Source organism: Sus scrofa, chromosome 8 (assembly GCF_000003025.6).
Source record: "Sus scrofa isolate TJ Tabasco breed Duroc chromosome 8, Sscrofa11.1, whole genome shotgun sequence".
In the NCBI taxonomy this organism is placed as follows: Eukaryota; Metazoa; Chordata; class Mammalia; order Artiodactyla; family Suidae; genus Sus; species Sus scrofa.
Window position 1 is genome coordinate 101,236,201 of NC_010450.4, and position 14,245 is coordinate 101,250,445.

Consider the following 14,245-nt stretch of genomic DNA (forward strand, 5'->3'; position numbering starts at 1 on the left):
ACATATTGAGAAAACAATCCCATTTTCAACTGCATCAAATATTATAAAATACCTAGGAATAACCAAGGGGATGAAAACCTATGCTCTGAAACCTGTAAGACACTGATGAAAAAAATTAAAACAACACAAAGATGGCCATCATTAATAAGTCCACAAATAACAAATGCTAGAGGGGGTGTGGAGAAAAGGGCACTCTCCTGCACTGTTGGTGGGAATGTAAGCTGGTACAACCACTATGGAGAACAGTATGGAGGTACCTTAGAAAACTATACATAAAACTACCATATGACCCAGCAATCCTACTCTTGGGCATATATCCGGACAAAATTTTCCTTGAAAAAGATATATGCACCTACATGTTCATTGCAGCTCTATTCACAATAGCCAAGACATGGAAAGAACCTAAATGCCCATCAACACATGATTGGATTAGGAAGATGTGGTATATACACACAATGGAATACTACTCAGCCATAAAAAAGAACAAAATAATGCCATTAGCAGCAACATGGAAGGAACTAGAGACTCTCACATTGAGTGAAGTAAGTCAGAAAGAGAAAGACATATACCATATGATATCACATATCTGGAATCTAATATATGGCACAAATGAACCTTTTCACAGAAAAGAAAATCATGCACTTGGAGAATAGACTTGTGGTTGCCAAGGGGGAGGGGGAGGGAGTGGGATGGATTGGGAACTTGGAGTTAATAGATGCAGACCATTGCCTTTGGAATGGATTAGCAATGAGATACTGCTGTGTAGCACTGGGAATTATGTCTAGCCACTTACGATGGAGAATGATAATGTAAGAAAAAGAATGTATGCTTGGAGTTCCCATCGTGGTGCAGTGGTTAACAAATCTGACTAGGGACCATGGGGTTTCGGGTTCCATCCCTATCCCTGGCCTTGCTCAGTAGGTTGAGGATCTGGCGCGCCATGGGCTGTGGTGTGGGTCACAGATGTGGCTCAGATCCCAAGTTGCTGTGGCTCTGGCATGGGCCAGCAGCTACAGTTCTGATTAGACCCCCAGCCTGGGAGCCTCCATGTGCCACGGGTGCAGTCCTAAAAAGACAAAAAAAAAAAAAAAAAAAAAAAAAAAGACTGTATACTTGTATGTGTAACTGCGTCACCATGCTGTACAGTATACAGCATGGTGACCCAGAATACTGTAAACTAGCTGTAATGAAAAAAAAATAAAAACCATTAATATAAAGCAAAAAAAAAAAAAAAAAAAAAAACCCAGAAATAAATGAAAAGATATACTCTGCTCATGGATTGGAAGAATTAATAGTTAAAATGCCCATATTACCTGAAACATAGATTCAACGCAATGCCTAACAAATACCAATGACATTTTTCACAGAACTAGAACTAGTAACCCTAAAATATGTATAAAACCACAAAAGTCCCCAAATAGCCAAAGTAATCTTGAGAAAGAAGAACAGAGCTGGAGGTAGCACAAACTATACTGAAAGCTACAGTAATCAAAACAATATGGTACTGACACAAAAACAGTTCCATAAATCAATGGAACAGAATAAAGAATGCAGAAATAAATCCACATCTATCTGGGCAATTAATCAACGACATATATAAGGGGGAAAAAAAGACAGACTCTCTAATAAATGGTGCTGGGAAAAACTGGACAGCTACAAGCAAAAGAATCAAACTAGATCTCTTTCTTACACCATGTACAAAATAAACTCAAAATGGATTAAAGACTTAAATATAAGACCTGAAACCATAAAAATCCTAGAAGAAAGTACACACATAACTCTTTGAATTTGGTCTTAGCAATATTTTTTTGGACCTGTCTCTCTTTTTTTTTTTTTTTTTTTTTATCTTTTCCAGGGCCACTCCCACGGCATATGGAGGTTCCCAGGCTAGGGGTCCAATTGGAGCTGTAGCCGCTGGCCTACACCAGAGCCACAGCAACAAGGGATCCAAAGTGCCTGTGACCTACACCACAGCTCACGGCAACACCAGATCCTTAACTCACTGAGCAAGGCCAGGGAGCGAACCCACAACCTCATGGTTCCTAGTTGGATTCGTTAACCACTGCACCACGATGGGAACTCCCTTTGGATCTCTTAAGGCAAGGGCAACAGAAGCAAAAATAAAAAAAATGAATCTACATCAAACTAAAAGGCTCTTGCACAGTGAAGGAAACTATCAAAACAAAAAGGCAGCCTACTAAATGAGAGAAGACTTCTGCAAATGATATATCTGATAAGGGATTAATATCCAAAATATATAGAGAACTTTTATACATATAAAATGGATATAGTAAAATGGAATATTATTCAGCCATAAAAAGAATGAAATCTTGCCATTTGCAAAAACACGGATGGATCTAGAGGATATTATAAGTGAAGTAAGTCAGAAAAAGACAAATATATGGTTTCGCTTATATGTGGAATCTAAAAAACAAAACAAATAGAAACAGACAAATGGATACAAAGAACAAAGGGATGGTTGCTAGCTGGGAGAAGAGTGGAGGGGGTTGGGCAAAACAGGTGAAAGGAATTAAGAGGTACAAACTTCCGATTAAAAAGTAAGTCACAGAGAAGTACAGTATAATGAATATACTCAATAATACTATATTAATTTGTATGGTGATAGATGGTACTAGACTTATCATGGTAATCATTTAATGTATTTAAAAGTGGGGATGGTTCAACATACACAAATCAATCAACATCATATACCACATTAACAAAAGTCAAAAACCATATGATCACCTCAACAGGTGCAGTAAAAGTGGGGAATTCCCATTGTTGTGCAGTGTAATCAAACCCAACTAGTATCCACTGGATGTAGTTCAATCTCAGGCTCCCAGACCTCAATCAGGGATATGGCGTTGCTGTGAGCTGTGGTGTAGGTGGCAAAAAAGGCTCGGATCCTGCATTTCTATGGCTGTGGTGTAGGCTGTGGTGTAGGGCAGCAGCTGCAGCTCTGATTGGACCCCTAGTCTGAAACTTCCACATGCCACCAATGCAGCCCTAAAAAGAAAAAAAAAAAAAAAAAAGGGAATCACAATGACATACACCTGAAACTAACAAAATATTGTTCATCAACTATATTCCAATTTAAAAAAAATGTAGTCCACAAACTATTTGTTACTGTTCATGATGAGGTAAGAACAAAAAAATGATATGCATTTAGAAGCTTTTATCGCATTTTGACAAAGTAATTCTACATATGTTGAATCTAATAAAAATCTCTAACTTATCTGCCAGTAATTTACTTCTATTTTATTTTACAACAGTGTTACTGTGCCACGTCATTAATTTCAAAATCTTTCCTACAGAGTTTGAAACGCATTGGTCTAGAAGACAATTGAATCGACTCAGAAACAATATAAATTACACATACAAATCTGGAAAATAAGGGTATAAATGGGAAACTCTGGGAAGTGGATGAACTTGCTGAAGAAAGTTCATATAGAGAAAAAGAGGGTTTAGGACTAAGGATTAAGAAGCTTCTACTTTGGACAGTTAGGTAGATAAGGGTGAGCCTGCAAAACAAACTGATTAAGTACCAACCAAAGAAGGGGAAAACTCTGGGAAAGTGATGATACATAAGTCAAGAAGAAAACTGTTTAAAGAAGGTAGAAATGGCTGACAGACAATACCAAAAGCTGCTGAGGGGTCAAATAATGAAATACCATCCATTGGATTTATCCACATGGAGATAATCAGCCACCAGGGCAGGTGCCATTTTGATGGAATAATAGGGTGGATGTCAAATAGGAAGAGGCTGAGGAGTGAGAGAAGAGCAGCAGCTGTGGCTCCGACTGGACCCCCTAGCCTGGGAACCTCCATATGCCCAGAGTTCGGCCATAAAAAGCAAAAAAAAAAAGAAAGAAAGAAAAAGAGATTGTGCAAGACAGCAAGACCCAACTAGTTGCCCTCTGATCCCCAAAAGAGACTGAAAACGCAATGTTAACTTGAAGATAGTCTTTAGGGTCTGCAATAGAGAAATAAAAATCTTGCCGCTAGGTTAATCTGAACCATTTTTAAAAACCACAAAACATCAAGACTGTTAGAAGCTTTACCAACTAAATGCGTTTCGGTTAAATCCGTTCTCTCAAGTCAAGGTTGCCCTGATCTAAAGCAATGGCTTTAGAGTCAAATACTTCTGGCCTCAAATAAACCTTTGTTATTTATTTAGTAGGCTGTGTAACCTGGGGCGGTCACGTTAACTTTTCTTCCTCTGTAAAATGGGCAGAACACAATACCATCTCCCAAGCTCTGAGAAGAGTAAATGAGACACGTAAGTGAAATGCGCAACCTACTGCTAACGCCAGTGTACAATTAACAGCTGTTATTAAATACCAGAACTGGTGTAACAGGGGAAAAGCCACTTATCAATCTTAAAGGCACATCGACCTCTCTCTCAAGAAGGACGGGTCCACATGGTCACCGAACTGGGTGATTGTATACAAAGCTCGCTTGATATGAGCGATTTTACACTTACATATGCCGTTAATCTTAAACAAGCCTAGGCTGTTTCAAGTGAAACTTAGAAATTCAAAAAATGCAGCTTGACTTGCCATGGTTAAGTCATTTCTGCCTCACGTTTCCAATGCAGGCGCAGCTTCAGGTGTTTTAGGACTTCTGTGCCGCGCTCATATCGCTGCCTCGACCAACTTTTTAAAAACCTCTTCCCCTCAAGGTAGAACCGCTAGGTTTTCGTCCTCTCAGGCAGCACCCCCTCGGCCTCGGACCTCCCTCTCAGAACTCTTTACCCTTTTCTAGGAAGTTGATCACCACCAAAGTCCCGGCCGCCACGGCTGAAGCTGTGGCCCCCTCAGGAAAGGAAGCAGCGGAGGCCGAGGGCGAACTATTCTCGGTGCTTTGGTTCAGGCGTTTTCTGTTCTTCTTGGAAGACATGATCTCAAGGCTGCCTGAGAGAAGCAGCGGTGAAGCCGGCTCAACGTGCGCGCTTCACTGAGAGAAAAACTTCCGGGGCAGAAGCCAGCGAGGCTCTGTTCCGCGCCGTAATCCCCGGAGTGGAGCGCAGGAGGAGCGGGAGAACCGAGGATCCTTCGTTGAAGAGGTTCTGACTTCTGCCAAGGAGTAGGTGGACAGAACTGTCCTTTAGATTGTAAATTCCTGAAAAACAGGAATTTTTCTTATCTCCACCGCATTTTCCATCCCTGAACAAACGTCCCTTTAATATTAAAATGGGTGGGGGTAACTCCGGGAGGGTGGAAAGCTGTGGGAGTTTCTCCCCGCTTGGCGGGAGCCAGGCAAACTTCTGAGAGGAGTCAGTCAACAGGACTGCCGTTTCCTCTACCTAGAGCTGCAAAGCGGTAATGCCTGCTCAACCCTGAGATAGGGTGGGTGGTACTCTTCTAAAACTTACGGTAGCATTCTTCGTTCTAAGGCAAACCCGCTGGGTAATTTGGAAGCTGAGGCTTGAGGCCACGAGAGCCTGCGTGGAAATGCCGCCGCTGCGGAGCGGCCGCTGCTGGTTCACTGGGCTGGCTCGGGTGCGCCACGCAATGCTTTATGCAGGGCTCCGTGGGGCCTCGAGTTTCCTGGGTTGCTCTCGGGACCCCCCTTCCGTAGCTGGCGAGCTGAGGGGTGAGCTGGACAGATTCGGGGGCGTCTCGGTGAAACTAGACGCTCTGGACCGCCTGGACACCGTCGCCTTCCAGAGAGCTTTGCAGGGCAAGTGCGCTTGGATCAAGGCTCCCCGGGCTCCCGACCTTTCTAACCAAGTAACTGGGGTTCCCACTCCCGAGTCGCTCTGGAGGGAAGGAGAGAGGGCGTGTGTGACCCGCACCCGTTTTCTGCCTTTCGTTCTCGTGCCCTTGGCTGGGAGGTTTCCGAGGCTGTTGGGGAAATGGTGACGAGCTCAAACTTTAGGTCTGCAGCCCTACTTTCTGGTCCTCTTTCTAGTGTGTGATCTTGGGCAAGTTTTGTAAATCACCTTTTTTTCATCTGTAAAACCAGGTAACAGGAACTCATGGGATTGTTAAGGGGTAAGTTGGACAATGCTTATTAAGTGCTTAGCGTTATAGCTGCCGCGTACTTACTGCTCCGCGTTTGTTAATATTATTTCATAATTATTTACTGCCGTTTACTGAGACTTGGTTCTGCCCGGCACTTTGCCCAAGGCAAAACAAACAAAAAAACACCCTATCGCGTTTTCTGATACAGGTGGTGGACCGTAAGTGGGCCGAAGAGGCTCCGAGTGGTCGTATTTGTTCACAAGTGGGATCAGGAGCTCTGGTGCCCAGAACTAGAGAGTTTCTTCTACTTAGAAAGCAACACTCCCTTTATAATTAGCGGGGGAGATTGGTGAATGGTTTCAGTCTTCAGGAACAAAGCTCACCATTCTCTTTATTCTCTTTGAACCTTGAATTCAATGATTAAAAAAAAGAAAGCTTGTGAAGAGGAACCTTCACTTTGAGAGCCCTCGATTTGGTGGAGCAACCTGTTTTTCAAACTGCCCTTGAGGGTCTTCATAATCAAATTGAAAGCAGAGAAAGGATATTTAGCCATGGAAAAATATCCTCTCACACTAAGAGGAAACTTCAAATAATCTTTATTCTGTGCAGCATATGGCAAGTGAGCATCTATGGTAATAGAGTAGAGCTAGTTAATCTTTAAGCATCCTCATTTCCAAGCTACTTATCTCTTCACCTGTTTTCTCTCCTACTTGGGACAGTTGCTAACTCCAGCAGATCAAATCGGTGTTCATCCTCTAATGTGTGTCATATGTGTGGGTAGACACAGGTGTTTATTGCACACACTTGTTACTCGTAAGTGGCCAAACAAGTGATCAAAGCACTATCTCAGGAAGGTAAAGCAGAAAGTGGGTTGGGTTTGGAGTCCCACACCCAAGTTTCAAGTCCCAGATTCTGCCACACAGCTAGCCAGCCATTAGGCAAATCACCACTGAAAATATTTTTATCTTAGGTTGCTTATGTGAATAATGCTAGCTCTAATTACTTTACTGGATAGATGTGATCAGAGATAAATTACATGAAACTAATTTATAAACTTTGAAGTACCATATGCTTTTTGTAACTTTTTAATGCAATTGCACTAAGTGCTAGACACTTTTTAAAACTTCATGAATACAGATTCATTTAATTCTCATAACAACTTGTGTGGTATGTACTATTATCCTCATTTCAGGGATGATGGTACTGAGACAGATTAACTTCCCTGGCTCTAGAATGTGTTCTTACAGCACCGTTAAGTGCCATTGCTAGTTGTCATTGAGTCAAACAAAACCTAATCATATTGCCTATAAAAATAAACTAAAATAACCTGAGAAGAAAGCCCATTAAATCCAAATCTATTCGAGTAAATTGGACTGATTGTATATAATGTATTAGCAAGAGTTAAGTACCTTTACACATGAAGTCTGTTGCTTTATTGTTCCTGTTATTGATAACTGTAAAGTTAGATGAATGAACAGGTAATATGTTGTTGAGCTTCATATATATCTGCATAAGTGAGGAAATAACCTTGGTTCTACTTGCTATGTCACTCATTAGCTGTGTGGCTTTAAACAAACCCAGTCATTAATAAATATGAATTGAGCCCCAGTGTGTAATCTTATGTTAACCTTCAGGATTGCAAATACACAAAATATTAATTAGGATTAGAAATAGATAACAAGAGATATCATTAGGCAATGTATAATAAGCTCTAGTAAATCTAGAGCAGAATCCTTAGGTTCTCTGTGGAGAGCATGTAAGGAAAGCTTATCAAAGAAGTGAGGGATAGAGAAGGAAAAAGTATTAGAAGTTTATCAGAGAAAGAAAATGAATTAAAAGAATGATTCTGAGACTTGAAGCATTGGTGCCAGAAATATGCCTATAAATAAAATGAGGTTGGGGTGGAGTGTGTAGGAGTCAGTCTTGAACATAGGCATGAAGTTTGCAATGGCAGCCTTCAAGAAATGTCTGAGGGCAGCTGGAGAGCAGAAAAATCAGTGTTCAGTGAAGTCAGGATTGGGCAAACATCCTTGAATAGTTGTTAACTGAAGAAGTGGGAGTGGATGGAGTCAATCAGTGTAAAGTTAAAAAACAGTAAAAAAGTGACTGTAGGTTCAGAACTTCAGGTTTTTTGATTGTCATGATTGGGAAGGAGGACATAGCAACTCTCTGGAATAATAGAGATACTCTGTAATCATGAGTGTGGGTCGCAGAGGTGTATGCATATGTCAAAACTCATCAGATGTTCGCTTAAGACTTGTCCATTTCACTTTATGTAATTCTATGTCAATTTTAAAACAGATTTGATCAGAGAAAGATCCAGGTGAGAAGGATCTGAGGAGATGCCATAGGCCCAAATTAAGAAGTCTGTTAAATTAAGCTCCCAACTTGTCTGTCACTGTGTTAGGCACACCGACTTGTCAGGTAGAGAAACATGGTCCTTAACGGGGAAGGTGCTTACTGCAGAGGATGTAAAAGACAAGAGAAAGGAATCTAATAAGTAAATAATCAAATCTTTCCCCATCTCTCTACACATACTTTTTAGGGTTATTGTTAAGATTAAGTGAGATGGTAGATAGAGACAGTGGTCTGACAAGTTTTTCTAAAACTGTGAAGTATTCATTTCTTCACCTATAAATTAGATGATAATACTTGCCCTTTTTTATTGTGATAATTTAATGAACTAGTGTATCTAAAATGCCTGGAATTTAGTAAGGGTCAGATAAATACTGGCATCCTTTTTCCCTGGCTCAATCTTAATTGACAGAGTAAGAGAATTTAAAGTCAAAGACAGAAAGTCTGCTTCATGTTCATCATGGTATTATTTATGATAAATAAAAATTAGGAACAGTCTAAATATCCAAGGGTAGGAGGTTGGTTAAATTATGGTATATCTATATAAGGAATATTATGCAGTCATTAAAAATGTTCATTAAGAATTTTAATGACAGCAAAATGTTTACAATATAATATGTAAATTAAATACAATATGATTTATTTGGACTTATTTCAATTCCAAAATTATATTTATGGAAAAACATCAAAATTTTAAATTTTATTACTGTGTCCTAATGTGAAATTTTGATTTACTCATTATACTTTACTTTCAAAATTTTCTTGAACTACCATACATTGTTTAAAAACAAAGGTATATTTTTAACCATCTTGAAATATATAAAAGAAAATAAATGTGTATGCATACACACACGCATGCATATATGTGAATGACAGGACTTTTAAAAGAAAAATAAAGAGACGCACATAAGTCATTTGTAAAGATTAAAACTAAGATTATTAAAAGGAACAGCATTGAACTGGTATTTTATTTAAATCCGTTTGTTCATTCTACAGTTAGTACCAATTATGTGCCAAGTATTGTGTCAGATGATGTGAATATGAAGATCATCAGTATATTAACTTTATTTTCAAGGAATTCAGTCTGGTGGAGAAACAAATGAACAAAATACTAAATATTATAAAACATGGGGGATATCCCCAGCCCCAAAAGAGTTAATTAATAAGGGAAATGGAGCTTAAAGATGGCTTCCTAGAGGAGGAAGATAAGTCTTAATCTCCTCTCACTGGAAAATATTTACAGATGTTTATCTTCTGTGTTTTAGCTGCAATACAGAAATGGAGATCGGAAGGTAGGGTAGCGGTATGGCTGCACATTCCCATCTTCCAAAGCCGATTTATTGCCCCTGCCGCTTCCCTGGGCTTCTGCTTTCACCACGCAGAATCAGATTCATCTACCCTGACCCTGTGGCTGGGAAAAGGGCCCAGCAGGTTACCAGGATATGCTACACATCAAGTGGGAGTTGCAGGTCAGTTCAAACTAATGATAAACAGAAATAACTTAGAGATTCACCCAATTTCTTTTTACAGCTGAGTGATGTTACATAGAATGAACAATTTGATTAAATTATTCTTCTCCTGGGAACTCTAACACAGTATTTTTTGCTTGTTTGTTTGTTTGTTTGCCTTTTTCTAGGGCTGCTCCTGTGGCATATGGAGATTCCTAGGCTAGGGGTCGAATCGGAGCTGCAGCCGCTGGCCTACGCCAGAGCCACAGCAACCGAAGGATCCGAGGCACGTCTGCGACCTATACCACAGCTCACAGCAACGCCGGATCCTTAACCCACTGAGCAAGGCCAGGGATCGAACGTGCGTCCACATGGTTTCTAGTCGGATTCGTTAACCACTGAGCCCCGACGGGAACTCCTAACACAGTATTTTCAAATAGATGAAGTTTGCATTATGAGTCAGCAGAGGGAATCACAGAGAACAAGCAAGTTTAGTGTTCAGTTTTCCAAAAGATATGTTTGAATATGTTTTACACAGATATGTGAACTTAACTACTGAAATAGTAACACCGCTTTGGAATCAGGGAATAGATTCATTTCATTACGGTAAAACATGTTAGTCCTAATTATATGAATTAATAAAAGAACTTTTAATGTAAAGCAAACCAGTTTTTCAGTGATTTGAACATCACTTGTTAGACATTTACATTAAGTCATTGTGCCAAACAGTTGTTTAAAATAGCTTAATTTAAATATAGAATTTTTGAGAACACCGATTAGTTTCAGAGACATAGTCTTGAGAGAAGATTTGCTTTACGTTAAGATAGGAGATATCAATTTGTAGAGTGCATCAAAATCACCTGGAGGGCTTGTTAAAGCAAATTGGTGAGCCCCAGCCCCAAGAGTTTCTTATTCAGATGGTCTGGAATGGGGCTCAAGAATTGCATTTCTAACAAGTTCTCTGCTACTACAGCTTGTCCTAGGACTACTGTTTGAGAACCAGGTTAAGCAAATACCTAGATTTCCAGAAAAACAAAAATGGGAAAGAATCTTTATGATTTTAAATAACTTAGAGCAGTAATATGTATTAATTAGTAATTTAATAATAACACTATTATTTGCCTTTGTGTAATTTACAAGAGTTTTAAAAGGTAGTTTGCATCTTTGAAATCTTTTAAAGAAGTTGTTCAGGAGTTCCCGTTGTGGAGCAGCAGAAACAAATCCAACTAGGAACCATGAAGTTGCAGGTTCGATCCCTGGCCTCACTCAGTGGGTTAAGGATCTGGCGTTGCTGTGAGCTGCGGTGCAGGTCGCAAATGTGGCCCAGATCTGGCATTGCTGTGGCTCTGGCGTAGGCTGGCAGCAACAGCTCCGATTAGATCCCTAGCCTGGGACTCTCCATATGCCATGGGTGCAGCCCTAAAAAAGACAGAAAAAAAAAAAAAAAGTTGTTCAGGGATTAGAAAACATTGTTTTCCATTGTTTTCTTTGTGGGCTTACTCCCCTATAGCAAGTAGAGGCATTTGGGAAACTTTCCATTCAGCTCTACCTCAGAAGGCAACTTGATAATTTGATGACAGCCTCCCACTTCATTGGAAAGTCATCCAAATAATTATCAATTCATTGGTATAGACTTTGAAATTTGAGTTCCACATTATTACTACAGAATTAGTAATATATGCATAAAGAGTGTCCTATGTAGGACTAGGGCTTGTTTTTATAACTAAGTACTGTATTGTATTTTATTTTTTATTTTTTGTCTTTTTTAGGGCCACACCTGTGGCACATGGTAGTTCCCAGGCTAGGGGTTGAATTGGAGCTATAGCTTCAGGCCTCCACCACAGCCACAGCAACTCGAGATCCTAACCGCGTCTGTGACCTACACACAACTCACGTCAATACCGATCCTTAGCCCAGTGAGCGAGACCAGGAATCGAACCAACAATCTCATGGATACTAGACGGGTTTGTTAACCACTGAGCCACTAGGGGAACTCCTAAGTACTGTATTTTATATTACAGTTAAGATATACCATAGGAGTTCAGGGAATGAGAGATCTGAAACTATGACCAGAGTCTTGAAGAGTAACTAAGATTTGAAGTGGCTGTTGGACTGGGAAGATAATGTAAGAAATTGTTCTAGAAAGTTTCAGGAGTTTTTTTAGGTAAAGAAAAAATAGTTGACATTTGTTGTTATTAGGAACAGAAGGTAGGTGTGGCTGGTGAAGTAAGTCGGAACATTATACCCCACATCATGCCACTTTGGCATATCGATTATTTTGACCTGAAGACAACGGGAAACAGCAAATGCAGGAAAGGCTCTCTACTTCCCTGTTTCTACCTAAAAGCGGGGCATAAATTTGTTGTACCATGAAGAGGAGAACATTCTTTACCACTGGAGATGGGGAGTTGACACTGAGATGAGTCTGTACAAACTTTTTTAAAACAATCATATGGAGTTCCTGTCGTGGCTCAGCGGAAATGAATCTGACTAGCATCCATGAGGACACAGGTTCAATCCCTGGCCTCGCTCAGTGGGTTAAGGATCCGTCATCGCCATGAGCTGTGGTGTAGGTCGCAGATCCAGCTCTGGTCCCACATTGCTGTGGCTGTGGTGTCGGCCAGCAACTACAGCTCCGATTTGACCCCTAGCCTGGGAACCTCCATGTGCCTTGGGTGTGCCCCTAAAAATACCCCCTCCAAATTAATAAATAAATAAAACAACCCTTATATTCTATTTTTTTCCCCATATATCTCTTTTTCTTTTGTCCTTTCTCCACAATTTATCCCTCCTTGTTAAAGTGATACATAAGCCCCTAACTACTTTAGGAGGATTTTCACTTCTTTCTATGGAGCCCTCCACCCCTACACTGGACCACGTGAAAACGTTAACATCAAATAAAATTTATATACAGTTTATCCATTAATGTGTTTTTTGTCATTTCAACTCACAGGTCTCAGACAGAACCTAAATGGATAGAGGAAAAAAATATTTCCTCCCTTACATGGGAATATAGTGGCTTGCTTTCTGTTCTTCAAACAGCAAGCATTTATCTCTCTCAGAGCCTTTAAACTATTGGCTCCTCCTCCTCAGTGCCCTTCCCCAGAGCTTTATTTATCTAGCTCTTTAGAGCTGAGGTTTTTACTCAAATATTTCCACCTCAGAAAAGTCCCTCACGGAGCTCCTATGGTGGCTCAATGGTTTACAAATCCAACTAGGAACCATGAGGTTGTGAGTTCAGTCCCTGGTCTTGCTCAGTGGGTTAAGGATCTGGCATTGCCATGAGCTGTGCTGTAGGTCGCAGACACAGCTCAGATCCCGCATTGCTGGGAACCTCCATATGCCGCAGGTACAGCCTAGAAAAGGTAAAAGACCAAAAAAAAAAAGGCCCCTAACCTTCCTGCTTAAAATAGGGTCTTCCCACATGCCAATCCCATCATCCTTTGGCCAGCTCTGTTTTTCTTTATAGCACTTACCACAATCTGAAATTAAATAATGTACTTAATTTCTCCCACAGTAATGTAAACTCCCTGAAGGCAATTGTTTGATTTGTCGACCACTTTATCCTCAGGCTAAACATAGTGTCTGGTATAAAGTAGGTGCTCAATAAATATCTCTTGAATGAATGCTGGGATAGATCTTCAAGTAGAAACAGCCTCTGAAAAGGCAAGTGTAGTGTTGTACAGTGAGAAGAATGCCCGCTTGGGATCCAGCCAGACGAGATGTCAGTTTTAGGGCTGTGTGAATTTGGGTGCTCAAAATTATACCACTCATAGGATTATGACGAGGAATAGCTGAGATAATGCAGAGAAGGCACTTAGTACAATACCTGTAATATTAGCCCTGATTTCTTTGGGTTTATTTAACTTTTATGGTGTGACCAGCAGGGGTCGCTCATATTGTGTTTAACAGTCGCTCATGTTTATACTGAATTAGGGAAAAGTTCAAATTGTTAAAATTTAGGAGTAGGTTTCCTTGGCATTTCCTTGGCATGCTATCCATTCTGTCCCTTGTAAATTCTATTATAGTTTTTATTTTCTAATAGAAACCAACATTAATGTTAATTATATTTCACTTTGTGGTTTTCCTTCCTGCTTTGAAATACTAAAATGTGTTTTAATTTTAGAGAAAGTTATTTTTCCTTGTGTTGCACATATCTATTCCCTTCTAAATGTTGTCTCTACGTAGCATTCATCACCTCATTGTTCTATATCATTTATTTTTTATTTGCTTGTCACCTCCTCAAACATACACCAGAATGTGAGCCACAAAAGGATAGGGAATTTCGTTTTGTTCACCACTAATGAGTAATAGGATCTCAGTTAATATACTATATATAAAACCTACATGTATTATATAAGGAGCTCAATTAATATTAAAAGAATGGCTGAATAAGTAAAAAAATATCTTTTGGACAATATCTTCCCGCATTACGTGGATACAAATATTTTTCTTTCATTTATTTATTTTCTTGAT

At 39.9% G+C, this 14,245-nt stretch overlaps 2 protein-coding genes across 16 annotated transcripts in view; one reads left to right on the plus strand and one right to left on the minus strand.

Annotated features, from left to right (window-relative positions):
* Positions 1-4,899, minus strand: part of SPATA5 (spermatogenesis associated 5) — a 322,769-nt gene extending 317,870 nt beyond the window's left edge. The window contains 1 exon segment of the mRNA NM_001177913.1: positions 4,755-4,899. Coding sequence (NP_001171384.1) covers positions 4,755-4,899 — 145 coding nt within the window.
* Positions 4,955-14,245, plus strand: part of NUDT6 (nudix hydrolase 6) — a 61,606-nt gene continuing 52,315 nt past the window's right edge. For 8 of the 15 annotated variants that reach the window (XR_002346431.1, XR_002346432.1, XR_002346433.1 and 5 more), the window contains exons 1-2: positions 5,967-5,996; positions 9,587-9,790. Coding sequence is in view for 5 of the 15 variants with exons in the window: in XM_005666886.3 (XP_005666943.2) it covers positions 5,454-5,682; positions 9,587-9,790 (433 nt within the window). In the remaining 10 variants the exon portion in view is untranslated. The other 7 variants (XM_003129210.4, XM_005666888.3, XM_013978916.2 and 4 more) reach the window with 7 other exon arrangements.